At 38.3% G+C, this 16,839-nt stretch overlaps 1 protein-coding gene across 5 annotated transcripts in view; it reads right to left on the reverse strand.

Annotated features, from left to right (window-relative positions):
* ABI3BP (ABI family member 3 binding protein) overlaps positions 1–16,839 on the reverse strand; it is a 158,023-nt gene that overhangs the window by 95,984 nt on the left and 45,200 nt on the right. For all 5 annotated transcript variants that reach the window (XM_031051267.2, XM_031051266.2, XM_031051265.2 and 2 more), the window contains exons 6-10: positions 10,485–10,546; positions 6,210–6,261; positions 5,085–5,147; positions 3,912–4,007; positions 1,516–1,593 (exon numbers count right to left, since the gene is read on the reverse strand). In XM_031051267.2, the coding sequence (XP_030907127.1) occupies positions 1,516–1,593; positions 3,912–4,007; positions 5,085–5,147; positions 6,210–6,261; positions 10,485–10,546 (351 nt within the window). The remainder of the gene's footprint in view (positions 1–1,515; positions 1,594–3,911; positions 4,008–5,084; positions 5,148–6,209; positions 6,262–10,484; positions 10,547–16,839) is intronic.

Below are 16,839 nucleotides of genomic sequence, written 5' to 3' on the forward strand. Positions count from 1 at the left end.
GAAGGTAGGCATATGACTACTTAAGCAATTCTAGAATGTGGGTTGATAAAGTAGATAGAGAGTATCTCTTCATCATTTGACACAAAATAAACTAGTTCTGTCCAATCTTCTGCTCAGATCACAAATGTTAAGCCATAGGGCTATACTTGTCACATGACTTGATAAAGTAGTTTATGTTGCAGTAACTTGCTTCCTAAGCAAAGGGAGCCAGTAGATCATGCGAGTTTTAAAATATCAGTTTATGTTTTTGAACAGTATACGAAATTAGCATGAGTAAATAAATGATATTGTTTCAGCCACAAGTAGATGATAAAAAACTTCAGTCTTTAAAATATGCAACTCAAGATACATTTCAGAGTCATATAATCTTGAATATGAGTCTAGGATAAAATTTTATATCCCTTTCCCATGTATGTGAACAGCTTCCATTTACTTTAATAAGAACAGTAAGTCCACAAAGACAGTGTGGTCAAGATTAATGTGTTCAAAACTGAACTTAAATGGATCATCATGCTGTTACACTCTAAGCCTCTGAGCTTGCTACTGTGATCATTCCATCTTAATGTCACACATGCATTTTGCACAATCATAATATTATCCCTAATTTGCTTCTTCACATATGTCATGGTTTGAGCAGTAGCAGTCATTTTTTCTCCTTGTAGCTGGTGCAGTGCTGTGTTTTGACTTCCGGGCTGGGAACAGTTGCTTGAAAGTGAGAATGTTTTGAGGGTGTTTTTGTTCAGGGCCTTTTCTAAGCATGTGCTCTGCCGGGGAGGAGGGGAGGCCGGGAGGAAGGAGAGACAGGACACCTGACCCAGGCTAGCCAATGAGGTATTCCATACCATAGCACGTGATGCCCAGGATGCAACTGGGAGAGAGAGCTGGAGGGGGTGGAGCGCTGGAGGAAAATGGAGGAGGGAGCACGCGGTGCTCGGCCGGGCAGGATGGAGTGAGTTATGGGTCGGTGGCTGGTGAGGTGTTGTATTCTTTTCACTTGTTGTTTGCTGTATCATTATTATTTGTAGTAGTAATGGCAGTAGTGATTTGTGTTGTGCCTTAGCAATTAAACTGTTCTTATCTCAACCCGTGGGGACTACATTCTTTGGATTCTCCTTCCTAACTCTCCAGGAGTTGGGGGAGCAAGGGGGGAGTGAGTGAGAGTACTGTGATAATTTGGTTTAAACCACAACAACATATTTCATGGAAGTCAGACATTCAAGGTGCATCACCAGAAAACTCGTTTTGCCATGTTTCATAATTTCAAGGTATCTGGCACCCCACAAAGATATGGTTGTAAGTTTTTTTATAAACCTAACAACCTTCCCCTCAAATTCAGATTTCATTCAGATTTTAATCTACACCTGCCACTCATGGTTACTAATTTAGCCACATTATCCTTCTGTTTTCCCATTACCGCCTTTAACTGCAGATTGAGCAACACAAAGATTAATTTAATTTTAGCTAATATATTTGGAAAAATTATTCCACAGTTTCTAAAAACAGAATATTCATTACCTGGGAGTGACTCTGGAGAGATTTCTTGAACTGCTGGTGTTTTGGATTCAGCAGGCCACACTCGAGTTTCGTTCTTAGCTAAAAGGACAAAATGTAAGAAAGTAATTGAAAATCTGCTCTGTTCTACTACAGATTTATTTTTGTAACACTTCAGTTTGCTAAAGTAAAATGAAATGGACAAATGTGGAAAGCTGAATATCTTTAGAAATCAATGAACTTCCACTGTATAATCAGTAGAAACATCTGTCTAGGTATGTTAAACATGCTTTTTTGAATTTGTTTTGTTCATTAAAAGATTCCTTAAAAATAAAATTTACAGCATGAAATTTAATGCCTTATGAATCATTACTTTCATAGGGCAAAATAGTTCTCAGTGGTTTTAATTTTCTATCATTTCAAGCATTAACAGCAAAAATGCTTTTCAAAATTCAAAGATGCAATATAGCTCTAAGCATTATAAAAGAATAGTCTAATAAAGTTTCAAATACAATGGAATTTCCATACTAGTCATGTACTTATTTTCCTTTACATTATTTCAAAAAATTACAGTAGTATGACAATAGCCTTCTATTTCAACAGATAGAAAGATATTCCAGCAGTGGATATAAGGAAAATTAATGAATTTTGACTTGAATAATACACTTGTGGTTTTTTTTTTTTCCACTGAGGACTAAGGCAAGACACTTCGTGGCATTTTTCTGGACTACTACTCTTTTAAAAAGGCTAGTAAGATTTTTACTAGTTTTTATAGAAAAAGAAACCAACAAAACCCCAAACTTTAAGAATTCAATCAGTATGGTATTCTTTGATGCATTATTTTGACTTTTCTAAATAATACAGAATTAGAGTAGTTGCAGTGTGTCAGCAAACTATAATTAGTAATAACTCCGCACACAGATAAGCCTTATTGAATTTTATTGTAGACATATATCATTCTCAGGCATCAGTGAAAGGTATCTGTATAGATTTGGACAATATGTCTTCTTGTCAACTATATTATACTTTTAAACTCTTTCTCAGAGTACTTTTGCTTTACAAGCAATGATGTTTCCCTGTTTTACACTCCTTTGAAATCCAGTAGGTATTTCTGTGTATACCAATGTACTTCACATTCTCTATTAAGGAATACATAGTAAATAGAACAGAACAAAACATCATCTGTCTGCTCTGGTTATTTTCACAAAGGTGTCTCTGTAAACTACCAGTAGCTCCAAATTGGCATTGCACCAGCTATCTATTTTAGACATATCTGAGCATTCAAATTTAGAAGTCCAAGTTCTACAGTCAGCCTGCTGAAGAAGTTTGATATCTCTAGGTCAACTGAAGTTACCTTTGTTGTTATTCCCATCTTTTGCTCATTGTCACATTCTGCCATTTTTACTGTACATACTTCTTATGACGTTATACCTTCTCATACCTTGTGACCTATCTGAAAATACAGTATTGTTTTCCTCCATAATACTATTTCTGCTTCTTACTCAAACACATTCAAATATTTTCCTACTATCTAACGCTACCCTCACATGCACACTGTATCTTAACAGGAACAAGCACTGCTGTTTAATTATTACAAGGCAAGCCAGCCTGAGAATGTGCCATGGCCATCAATAGAGCAACAGAATAAATTAAGCAAAGCAGAAATAAGAAAGGGAAAAAAAAAAAAAAAGAATAAAATCTGACTCAGTTGTTTGGAGTTCAAGTTAAGTATTAAGCCAAGCCAAAAGTCACCAGCTCCAGAACTCTAGTCTGTGAAAGATGCACTGGAGGCATTACTACAGTGTGTGATTATAGTTGTATGCTAGTTTGCAGATCTTAAACAAGAGCCTCAATTAATCTTGTTCCTGTGGGTTTCAGGCATATTCAAGAGATCCACATGAAACCTGTACTGGAATGTTCTAATTTCTGGTTACCATTTTTCATTGATTTAATTACAGATAATAAATAAGAGTCTCTTCATGATACAATTTCTCACATATACTCAAACCAGGACTCATATAATTAAAATTCACTGAAAATCTGGTCTTTGAAATGAACACACAGACTTCCATTTTTAAAGACACATATTGAAAGATATAACCTAGAAAAAAAAAAAGGATAGACTGTGAAACAAAAGAAACCCCCTGAAGTACATAAAAATAACTAGTTTCCTCCTCTTCTCCATGGATCAAAGCTACTTCAAATGGCTGTGAAATATGTTAAAAACCCATTCAGATGCTTTAAAATAAGTAGATTCCTATTAATTTTTATAAGTGCAAGCTAAACATTAATTAGACAAGTAGAAAAAAGCAAGGTAAAGGAGGAAAAAGAAGGACATTTCTTTTTGTACATATGATCTCACTTTATTACACTTCTGATACTGCTCGTGAACAATGCAAGCTTAGTTCATTTCTGCTTACCCATTTTTTTTGTGGATGCTTGAAGTATGTCATCTATTGGCAGGAGAGGGGAAAGCTTCTGCTGAGTTTCATTGAGACCCGGAACAATAAGATGCACTGCACAGAAAGATGAGCGTCATTAATTCCAGAAAGGATGAAAAATACAGTCTGCCCTCTGAGATAGCTGAGCAAGTACTGCTGAACCATTGGGAGTTTAGTCTGAGTATGTACAATGTTAGTTAGTCATATTCAGTAATTATCAATCCTATTTGGTGCTATTTCCCCTTTATAACACTCACTGTATTACCATTTCACAATTAATCAGAATTGAAAATATTCAATCCTGGGGTACACAACCCTGGAGTTCTGCTGTATAACAAATGCTTGGACATTCTGTTTGGTGGGCCTGGAAGACACAGCACCAAACATGGTTAGTGAGTATCTGAGCCATAGAAATAGGTTAAAACTCTCACAAAGCAAACTTAAGCCAAAGTTATGTAGTTCTTTAAAGTATGTCCATATATATAAAGGGCTAAACACCTTCCTAAATCCAGGAATAAACTGGTCACGAGAAACATGATCCTGTGAGCCTTTCCTATGTACTTCAGGCAGACCAGTAGTTCACCACACTAAGCACTATGACAGTCCTTTCCCTATGATAGTCTTTTCCCTATTTTTTTTTTATTTTTCCCTATCTGTTCTTACAGGTCAAACACAAACAGAAAGCATGAAAATGAATGCCTTCAGAGAAACAGTTATGGCCGAGATCTAACATTAAGCTCTAGCTACGAAGAAAGTTACAATACACATAACTATAGCCTAATATATTAGTAGAGGTTTGTCTGTATGCTCTCATACTACCTTAAAATCAAAAAGAAATAAAAAGAAGAACCCCTTATTTCAGTAAGATCTTTGCTGCAGAACTTTATTTAAGTATGAAAGTTCTTGGCTTAAACAATGATAATATCTTCTTTTAAATATTATGAGAACATCATGATTATATTTCCCTTAGGAAGCATCATCCTTGAACCATCGGTACCACCGTAAGATACAACAAATACTGTCTGAGCCAGCTGCAAAATACCCTTTGATATGCAAGGAAAGAACTATCAAGATCAAGAAAATTAAAAGTATTTACACAGTTCTAATTTTCAGCCAAAGATGAGGAAAATAATAAAAATATCTTCTAGTCACCTAATATTGCTCCTGGGAGCGAAGAACTATCTGAAGTTTTTGACTGCGTCTGATTTTGAATAACTGTGGAGACAACATAGGGATATTAGAACACAAATTTTAAAGACCAAAAAACAAGAAACAAGACCATACATGAGACAAGTTTCAGGATTCCAAAAATCTTTCTTTGACATAATAACTGGAGATGAGGACACCATCCTAATCTTGTCTGTATTTACATTGAATTTAAGGAACTTCAACCCGTTTTTCCTCTACATCACCTCTTAACTATGCACCTCTCTCTCCCCTAGGTTTATATCCTTGCTGAAAAACTACATTCTATGCTTATATTAATATAGGGCCAGCTCCAGGCCATCTCATTACCCTGCCTTTCACAAGTGTTCAAAAAAAGATGTATGTATGCCAATACAGTCATATTTTAGTGGTAATACTGTATTTTTCTTTCACTCTACCCTCCAGTGTTTTCCTTTTCCTGTACAGTCAACTACCTTCAAAGACAATTTGCTTGATTTTATTAATTAAAATTATTCTCTGTACAGTTTCTGTGACCAAGTTTTTATTGCAGTTTAGTTTCTACCAGTTATCTTTCAGTACTTAATTTTCAAAGATTACTACTATGCTACCACTCCCTACTAGAGAAACAATCATTTCTAAAGGACAATATGTGTAAGCCTCCTGTAAATATCTCCACTGACCAGGGTAAGGAGAAGAAGGGAGTCTAAGTCGATGACTTAGCTGAAGATACCCACAAAAAAAGTTGGTAGTATGGATCTTATCCATACTGCTGCTCCTCACACCTGACTATCTGGGAGATCAACATACCTAGACAATTCAGTTGAAAAATCAGCACTGATCTGTATGCTCTTAATGACTCAATTCAGTCACTGTTTATAATGCAATGTAGTAGCTCACTTTATTAACACAAGTAACAGGTTAATAGTACTTGTAAATGAAAGACATGGTAATTTGTAGTGTTCCACCTATTCTAAAAGGAAACTTTCATGACATTCACATCCAAGTCAGAGGTTCAGAGGTTTGGTTTGTTTTTTATTTTAATGTTAAGTTACTCTTGCACAGCATAAGAATCAAATAAAAAAACCCAACAACACATACACACAAATTTACCTTGTTTGATTATTGTGACAGGAACCAACCTCTTATTATCACGCAGTTTAAGCTGAGAGAAGAGGAAAGAAAAAAAAAAAGCCTTGGGATAACTGCCAGAATTGAACTTTCCTAGTAATAAAAACAGAGGGCTCCAATCCAATACCATGCCTGCCCCAAGTTAACACTGGATATGGCTCTTGCCCTGGCCACTATTGCTTCAATTCCCATGGGCTAGTATAGTAATACAGCATTTTTATCTCTTCTTTTTCAGCTTGAGATATTTTACTTCACAAAACCACTGTGTTTGACAGCTTAGGAATCCCAAATCTTTTTTTCTTTTAAGAATCTCTTGAGCACTCACTGGGGAATAGACCAGAAGACTTTGAAATGCTGAAGTTTTAACTACAACAAAACATCTGAAACATACACATAGACAAATTTGGTCACAGGATATATATATATATATATATTTTCTCAGTAATATATATTTTGAACACAAACTATTCCAGAAACAGATGAGCACTTGTAAACTGTCAGCACTCTTGGGTGCTTAAAGTAGATTAACTCAAAGTAATTTTATTTGATTAAATTATTTCCAAGGTATAATTGGCCAGCCACCCATATTCTCACATTTTTAAGCTAAATACTTGGACTTTTCTGCTGGTCACTTGTCTTTGACCCAGATTACTTTTTGCTTAAGTGTGGATCTTTTTCCAGCATTTAATATCACAATCATAAGAAGCACATGAATGGACCCCACATTTATAAAAAGGAAGAAAACAGATGATCCCAAAGATTATATATCACTATTCACTACCACACATGGGCACTGGGCACAACTTCTGAAAGCTTAATAATACGCTTGGGCAATGAGAAGAGGTAGACTGTAATGACAGCAATACAAAACTGATAAATACAGTTAAAGTGGATTTTTTTTTCCAGTTCTATCTGAGTTACAAGAATGAAAGGAACTCAGACAATTACCCTTCTGTGTTAAATGTACACTGCTAATGTCTGAATCAGTTAATGTTCGTTTTGGATTTCATGACATCTGGTCTATTCCATATGAAAGTACACTTCCATGAAAATTAAGCATTTGAAGACAAAGCTCTAATAACTTACCTAAGGTTTACTATTTTTGCTCTATTCTAATATATATATATATAAAAGCAACGGCTGGGTAAACATCAGGCACATTGCAAAGTCTAAGAAGCTGGAAGAAAACAAATCTCAAGAAGTAGGATGGCCCTTTCCTCAGGGAAATGGAGAGAGGCAGCTTATTCTGTGGGAGGTATTGCTCTCTGCTGCTTAGTAATGGTTTCACATTGGCATGAACGTGATATGAAATTAACTGGAGGTTTCAATCATTGACATTAATGAAGGATAAAAAATAATCTTCCTTTTATATTAGTTATTTTTCATTTTAGTTACTTTTGCTTTATTTCTTAACCTTTGTTTATTGTTTGTTTATTAATCTTAATAAACAAACAACCTTGTTAATAAACAAGGTTTATATTTCTATTGTGCCTTCAAATCAAAAAAAGCGTGCTGCAGATGATCAGCTTTAGAAGTAACTCTGCTTTTCATATGACTGAGAAGAGGGATGAAATGCATTTATCAGAAGGAGGTGTTCATTTTACTGTATTTATCACCAGAAGCCCTACAACCAATATACAAATAAAATCAAATAAACAGCTCTCAATCTGTAGTGACATGAAATCTATTTCCACAGCTGATATTATTACACTGCTCACTTTAATGAATCTGCAAGTGTTGCTTTTGAAATCTACCAATGTTTCATCAATCCTCTTTCAGTCTGCAAAAAGAGCCTATTTTAGATATTTCTATGTCTAATAAAATCTACTACTTGAACAAAAAATTTCAGAAACATCAGCATGTCATTTGTAGGAATAACACTATTATATATAATTACTTTATTTTCCAAACAAACAACATAGAGTATATAGGTATTAGGAACAGTAGTTATTAAAATTAGTGTGGCATCTCCATGAATGAAGTAAGATGGTAAGTAAGGTATTTATTAATTTCAGAGGAAAATTAGGAATGTAAATTATACTATAAATCAGGCATCTTAACTTTTGACCATAATCCTATGGTATAATATAAAGGACTGAAGTTCTCAAACAGCATATGGCAACATTACTTTAAGAGATACTTGTTCTTTCTGCCTTTCATACTCAAATATCCATAAATAATTGGCACACACTTAAGAGAATCCTCAAGGAAGCATTATGATCGACCTGGATTGATTAAGTTTCTGAAGGGTGGGCACGTTTTCTTCTAGAATTTGACAACTGATAGAAGCGATGAGTCCTGCTTTTTGGCTGGGGAAAAAAATAAATAAATATATCCAATAGGACCCCACCTTTCAAACTGACATGAAATTACAGAAACCAAAACAGATAGAAGAGGAAATAAATTTCTACTGCATTCTCCCCACAGTACCACTACCCATTATTTATAGGAAAATGAATGACTGACTCTAGAACTTTCCTTTTCTTCCCTCCTCTCAGTAGTTGTAGCTTACACAGCCCCAGGAGCTTAGTCAAACTTAAAAGATGAACCTGCCAAAAGAAACCCAAGCTGATACGTGACTGTTGTTGAAAGAGAATGACTAGATAGATCTGTAATGTTGCTTTAATAAACACCCTTTAAAAATGTCTCTTCACAGAGAAGAGTTTGGACCATGCTGATAGGAGCCAGTTGTGTCTCTGGAGCAAAATAAGGCACAAACAAAGCTTGACCTAAATATCACTCATGCTGGCTTTGCACTTATGATGTGATTGCACCCCTGAAATATACCCCACCTAATACTGTTGAAACTGAAATAATAATGTAACTTAAGAGCTGGCCAGTATCTGCTTCCCAGCCTCAGTTTTTTGGCTTTTTGCACCACTAAAGTGAGAAGGATAAGAAAACTTTTAGGACAATCTACGAAATGTTTTCATATTTCTGTGGAGGGTGATAAAGCAGTGCTGCTCTGGAGCTAAGCCCTGTGAAACTAACTAAAAAGACTAGATGTTGGATTCAGTCCTCCTCTCATGCTTGAGCTGTGCAAATATTTGGAAAACTGTTTTAGCCTACTTTCTCAGGACTTCTCTTGCATAAATAAAATCTCTGCTTCCACAGAAGCAGTATAACAGAGTCAGCATCCTGGCACACAGGGTTTGCTAAGAAGAATAAAGGAACTCAGCTTGCACTCTGTATGTCAGAATGAATTTACCTGGCCTTGGGATGTTGTGTGTAACTTTAAATATGCTAATGAGACCAATGGGAAATACAGTAAAGTTGATTTTATCATCAACATAATGAGATGAGCACCTTCTTGAAAAAATAATCAATTGGCTTCATATTACTTACAGATAAAAGAGGTTGTCTTGAATGTGAGACACAAATGTGTTTCCAATAACCTAAGCATTATGCTGCTCTAACTCTGTATGTAATGCTATAATCAAAGTATTACTGTCCTAAATGAATACCTAATTATTTCTGTAAGAAAGTGGATGTAATGGAGTGTGATTTGATTCATGAAGAAATTACAGGTCTGATAATTAAAGACCATTTACAATATTGTACAATATGAAGAAAGAACAGTGAGAAACCATACAGGACCATTGCCTACCAAGAATATATTTGGAAAATTAGGCAGATAGGAATTGTGAAGAAACATATTGTTCCCTCATAACAATCATTACTCATGAGTCAACACTTTAAAATGTCTGAAGCAACAAGGATTTCTAAAACTTTCCTCGGGAAGTTATCCCATAGTCTAGTCAGGGATAGTACCTTGAAAACAAAGCAAAACAACAACAAAGCAACAAAACAAAGCAAAACACAGATTAGCTTCTGAAATTTGCACTCTGATGAAAAACTAAGGAAAGGAAATAAGAAGAATTTTTAACCTCATAGTAGAGGTGGTAATGCACAGAAATTATGAATAAAATGTCCACCACAAATACCAAAGGTTAACAAACCTGACTAGTACAAAGGCAAATTTTTATGTTTAGAATTCACACACAGAAAGCCATCAGCTCCATGTTTGTTAAATTGGAATCAGTACATGTCATCATCTCAGCTGAAGTTCTCAATCATTTAATCAATTCACACATATAAACACTTCTTCATAGAGTTACCTAGTTTTAGATTCAATAGGGTTTTTTTTTTATATTGGTAATCTGTGGCCAAAATGTCTTCCTCACTTTAACAGAGAAGCAAACATTTCACCATACAAAATACAAACATGGTATAAAATAAAAAGACTCTTTCTCATACCTGTGTCTGGGAATTAGGTACCAACTTGTACACATTCTGGAGCTGTCCATTTACCTTTTTGCCTGATTTAACAGAAAGATAATTACACAGAACTATTACTTTTTGTTTTGTCCAAAGCAAAGAAAAACAAATTTATTCACCTTTTTCAACAGCTAAGGAAGTTAGAAGGCTTAAATACAATGTATAAAAACACACTGTGTAACAGTTTTGTTTGGTCCCATTTCTCCAGATTAATTAAACCACCTGCAAAACCTCCTTTTCACATTTTGACAGAGATCAAATTAAAGTATTCTTCTTGTTCTACAGCAGTAAGCGGGAGAACTGAAGTCTTCATTGGGCCTTACTAAGAAGAACTCAGAGGTGCCTTCTTGAATAAATTTAATGTAACCACAACACTAATATGCAAAGAAGAAACTTGAAAGGGGAATTTCTGCATCTATCTCTCAGGCTGGTACTAGGACTGGCTAAAAGCAGCATGTTTGAAAGTCTCCAGTAGTTTTGTGCTCTTTAAGTGCTCTTCTAAAAAATACAGATTTATCACTGGCAGTACAGCATAGGCATATCACTTCCCTTTGGGTCTGACATGATTTCCTTTATCTCAGGATATAAACAAAGTGACCCAGGGATTTAATACCTGAATTTTTTCTCTTATGCTTTTACTCCTAGCTTCTTAGTATTAGAAACGTCTTGTAATGCAGACGCAGGAGAAACAGTCCTTCCCAGCAGCTCTTATATTCTAACATGATACTTCACACTTCATCTACATCTTCCACCTTTACACCTTACTGCTCATTTTGTCAACAGGCATGTAAAGACAAGACAAGTTAAATATTACTGTATTTCTTCATAATTCCATCCAAAACAGATAAATGTTAGGAAAAGATCAAGTATAAAGAAACATAAATTGAAACACATTTAAGCTGGCAACCTATCTTGAAAAAGCAATCTTTCAAAGTGCTTGATACTTCTCAGGAACTATTTGCTTAACAACAAGGGAAAGCCGACAAAAGTTTCACACTGATTTAATGAGAAAATCATGCTAAGATGGTCAGAAATAAGATATTTTAATCTCCTTTGGTAATTTTTGGTTAAGTAAATGTTGAACCTTTGCCATGCCTTTTATGTCTTCCTTGAATAATGAATTAAAACCAGATTCTCCTCCCAATTCCTCTCAACATGATTATTATGTAAGAAAAATTTGGCCTATGGAGTCAATAAATACAAGAACATGCAAGAGGAATTTCGATTTATAGTCATTTATATATTCTACAGTAAGAAATGAAAATCTATAGTGAAGAATGTGTGGTTTAGGTTGAAATGCTTCTTAATATATGAAGAAACTTGAATTGCTACATGACAGTAGTTAAAACAGGTTAAAAAGTTGACAGTTTTTCTTACTGGTAAGCTCCTATGCAGGAAGATGGCTACAAATGCATAATAAATGTTTACTCTTTGTTTACTGCCTGCAGCTTCTTTATCTACTTACTATGCACTGATAATATGAAAGGCTTGAATCTTAAACCTGCCTCCTGCAGGTGGCTGAGCTACGGGATGCTGTCAGTAAGCTGCAAAACGTCAGGGAAGCTGAGAGGAAACAGGACTGCTTGCTCCAGGACCAAACAGCACAGAGGCCTCAAGGTTCCCCTCTAACTCATGGAGGAAAGAAGGAGGCTGTTGACCAGGGAAGCTGGGAATTAGTAACAAAAAAAAAAAAAAAAACAACAAAAGGAGGAAGAGAGCAATTAAAAGCAAGGGGCTTCCTCCTAAATCTACTGTACCCACCCAGAACCGCTTTGCTGTCCTGCAGGGGGCTGATGAGGAAATGCACTTGCATCAGAAACATTCGGCTGGTGCACTGGTACAGAAGATCTCTACTGGTGCCGCCAGGAAAAAGTGGTGGGTTGTAGTAGTAGGGGACTCTGCCTTGAAAGGGACAGAAGCGCTCATCTGTCGGCCTGACCCGGTCGCAAGGGAGGTGTGTTGCCTACCTGGGGCACGGATCAGGGATGTTGCAGAGAGGATTCCTGCTCTAGTAAGTCCCACAGACTATTACCCACTTCTAGTGATACATGTGGGTGCTAAGGATATAGATAGTAGTAGCCTGAGGAGTATAAAGAAGGACTACAGAGCTCTGGGAGAGGTGGTCAGGGGTTCTGGAACTCAGATAGTCTTTTTGACAATTCTCCAAGACACATGGGAGGACCTTCCAAAGGCAAGGAGGATTGGACAGGTTAATAAATGGTTAAAAGGGTGGAGTCATAGTCAAGGGTTTCGGTGTCTTGAACATGGGGCCCAAAGTTGTAGGCCAGGCCTACTGGGGGCTAGTGGAACTGCTCTGATAAAGGGAAGAGTGGCTTTGCTGGGAGGCTTGCCAGACTTGTCAAGGATGCTTTAAACTAGCTGTGTTGGGGGAGGGGAGCATCATTCCATCCCAACACACCCAGTCAGTTGCCAGCACCTATAATAAATGCTCACAGCAGTGTAGTAATACTCTAGTCGCTCCAGCCAATGAGCTGGCTTCATTTGGAGCTCGGCTCAGATGCCTCTATACAAATGCCCGTAGCATGGGGAATAAAGAAGAGGAATTAGAGATGTGGGCACATCTATGGGGCTATGATATAATACGATATAGTAGGCATCACCGAAACATGGTGGGATGGCTCCTTTGACTGGAGTGTTGGAATGGAAGGTTACAGGCTTTTTAGAAAAGACAGGCCCGGTAGGAGGGGAGGGGGAGTTGCCCTTTATGTTAGGGATATGCTGGAGAGTATGGAACTCTGTCTGGGGACAGGTGATCAGTTAACAGAAAGTTTGTGGGTCAGGGTTAAGGGGAAATCAGTGATGGGACACATTACTGTGGGGATATGTTACAGACCGCCTGATCAAGAGGAACCTGTGGATGAAGAACTCTACAGGCAAATAGGAAAAGCCTCACGCTCACAGGCCCTTGTTCTCATGGGGGACTTCAACCACCCTGACATCTGTTGGGGCAGCGGTACAGCCTGGCACAAGCAATCCAGGAGGTTTCTCGATTGTGTGGAAGACAACTTCCTTCTGCAAGCAATAAAGGAGCCGACGAGGAGAGGTGCCCTGCTTGACCTCGTGCTCACCAACAGGGAAGGGCTCATTGGAAATGTGATGCTCCACGGAAGTCTTGGATGCAGTGATCACGAGATGGTCGAATTTGAGGTCCTCAAGACAGTGAGAAGAGCGTGCAGCAAGCTCACTGCCCTGGACTTCAAGAGAGCAGACTTTGGGTTCTTCAGGAACCTGCTTAGCAAGGTTACATGGGATATAGCCCTAGAGGGCAAGGGGGCCCAAGACTCTTGGTTAACATTCAAGGACCACCTGCTACAAGCTCAGGAGTGTTGCATCGCGACTAGAAGGAAGTGCAGCAGGAGGGCCAGGAGACCTCCTTGGATGGATAAGGAGCTGCTGAGAAAAATTTACAGGAAAAAAGAGGCTTATATAAGGTGGAAGCAAGGACAGATGGCTTGGGATGAATACAGGGATGTTGTCAGGGTAGTTAGGGACCAAGTTAGGAAAGCTAAGGCCCAATTGGAGCTAAACTTGGTAAGGGATGTTAAAAATAATAGGAAGGGATTTTATAGGTATGTAGTGGCTAAAAAACAGACTAAGGACAATGTAGGCCCCCTCCAGAAACTTTTGGGAGAACTGGCTACACAGGACTTGGAGAAGGCTGAGGTTCTGAATGGTTTCTTTGCCACGGTCTTCACTGGCAAAGGCTCTGACCGCAGCACCCGAGTCTTGGAAGGCGGACGCAGGGACTGTGAAAACCTAGACCTTGGGCCCCCTGTACATGAGGATCTGGTTTGAGACCATCTTAAGAACCTGAACGTTCACAAGTCCATGGGACCTGATGAAATCCATCCGCGGGTCCTAAAGGAGCTGGCGAATGAAGTTGCAAAGCCACTGGCCATCGTATTTGAAAAATCATGGTAGTCAGGTGAAGTTCCTGATGACTGGAAAAAGGGAAATAAAACCCCCATTTTCAAGAAGGGGAAAATGGATGACCCAGGGAACTACAGAACTACAGACCAGTCAGTCTCACCTCTGTGCCTGGCAAAATCTTGGAGCAGATTCTCCTGGAAGGCATGCTAGGGCACATGAAAAACAACAAGGTGCTTGGTGACAGCCAGCATGGCTTCCCTAAGGGGGAATCCTGCCTGACCAATTTGGTGGCCTTCTATGATGGGTCTGTGGAACTGATGGACAGGGGTAGTGCAGCTGATGTCATCTACCTGGATTTGTGCAAAGCGTTTGACACTGTCACACAAGACATCCTTGTCTCTAAATTGGAGAGACTTCAGTTTGATAGGTGGACCACTCGGTGGAAAAAGAACTGGCTGAATGGCCACATGCAAAGAGTTGTGGTCAATGGCTCAATGTCCAGCTGGAGACCAGTAAGTAGTGGTGTCCCTCAGGGATCGGTGTTGGGACCGGTCTTGTTCAACATCTATGTTGTGACATGGACAATGGGATTGAGTGTGCCCTCAGCAAGTTTGCCAATGACACCAAGCTGTGTGGTTCTGTTGATATGCTAGAGGAAAGGAATGCCATCCAGAGGGACCTTGACACACTTGTGAGGTGGGCTGATGCCAACCTCATGAAGTTTAACCATGACAAGTGCAAGGTCCTACACCTGGATCAGAGCAGTCCCAGGCACAGCTACAGGTTGGGCAAAGAAGAAATTCAGAGCAGCCCTGCAGAGAAGGACTTGAGGGTGTTGGTCAATGAGAAAATGAACATAAGCTGGCTTCAGTGTCTGCTTGCAGCCCAGAAAGCCAACCGTATTCTGGGTTGCATCAAAAAAAGCGTGACCAGCAGGTCAAAGGAGGTGATCCTGCCCCTCTACTCTGCTCTTGTGAGACCTCACTTGGGAGTACTGTGTGCAGTTCTGGTGTCCTCAACATAAAAAGGACATGGAACTGTTGGAACAAGTCCAGAGGAGGGCTATGAGGATGATCAGGGGACTGGAGCACCTCCCATATGAAGACAGGCTGAGAAATTTGGGGCTGCTCAGCCTGGAGAAGAGAAGGCTGCGTGGAGACCTCATAGCAGCCTTCCAGTATCTGAAGGGGTCCTACAGGGATGCTGGGGAGCGACTATTCATTAGGTACTGTAGTGACAGGACAAGGGGTAATGGGTTGAAACTTAAACAGCAGAGGTTTAGTCTGGATATAAGGAAGAAATTCTTTACTGTTAGGGTGGTGAGGTACTGGAATGGGTTGCCCAGGGAAGTTGTGAATGCTCCATCCCTGGCAGTGTTCAAGACCAGGTTGGATGAAGCCTTGGGTGATATGGTTTATTGTGAGGCATCCCTGCCCATGGCAGGGGTGCTGGAACTAGATGATCTTGATGTCCTTTCCAATCCTAACTATTCTATGATTCCATGATTCTATGAACTTTCTGATTAGAAGATAATTTATCAGTAGAACAGAATGCAGACATACAGGGTAATAGTAAGCTCTGTGGATATAGTTGTTTCAGAAGCATCCACCAAATACACAAGTCTACATTCTAGCAAAAAGAAATCTCATCTACATAGAATATGAACTCTTACCAGAAAGTATTTTTTAACCAAACTCTATCTGTCTCCATAACTTACAAGAACCATTCTTCTAGCCTATTAAAAATGTATAGTCTGTAAAAAATAGCATTTAGAAATACATTCTATACAAACACAAGGTCTGTTGATGCCAGTGGACATTTCAATTACTCTTGAACACTATATTTAACTATAAACACAAAAAGTGAATATCTTCACTGCCTCCTGCTCAAATATAGTCTAGTCCTTGAGATACAGATTACTTTAAAATGTTTAAATGTAGGAAAACAAGCCATTTAGTAAACCCTCTTTAGAGCTATACAGCAGTTCCTTCTTGTGAGACAGGTATGGGAAAAGACTACCATGCTTCTCCACATTAAGTTCATGGTTTAACAATGGCATTATTCTGGACTGCAAAAATGAATCTATGAGTACTGAGCGGGTACTTAAAACTTACAGCTTTCTAATTCATGAAGAAGGCCTGCAAAGTTCTTTATTAGGGAGTATGAGGGCTTTTGCAGTGTTACAAGCTCTTATCCTTTTTCCTCAAGTATACTGAGCTGTGTAACTTGCCTACAACTTGAAAATGGAAACTTCATATGAATAATGGTCTCATGAGAATTCCAATTTTTCACATTTTGAGTCAAGATAGAAGTACCAAGCACAGGTGTTTGCAGCATCTTCTGACCAACATCCTGCTAATACCTTTATGTAAATGCCTGAGGAAAATAAATTAAATCAGACAGCATCTGTGAAGACACCTCTTCCTCTTGTTAAAAGGGGGAA

The sequence above is a fragment of the Melopsittacus undulatus genome, chromosome 2 (genome assembly GCF_012275295.1).
Source record: "Melopsittacus undulatus isolate bMelUnd1 chromosome 2, bMelUnd1.mat.Z, whole genome shotgun sequence".
NCBI classification, from domain to species: domain Eukaryota; kingdom Metazoa; phylum Chordata; class Aves; order Psittaciformes; family Psittaculidae; genus Melopsittacus; species Melopsittacus undulatus.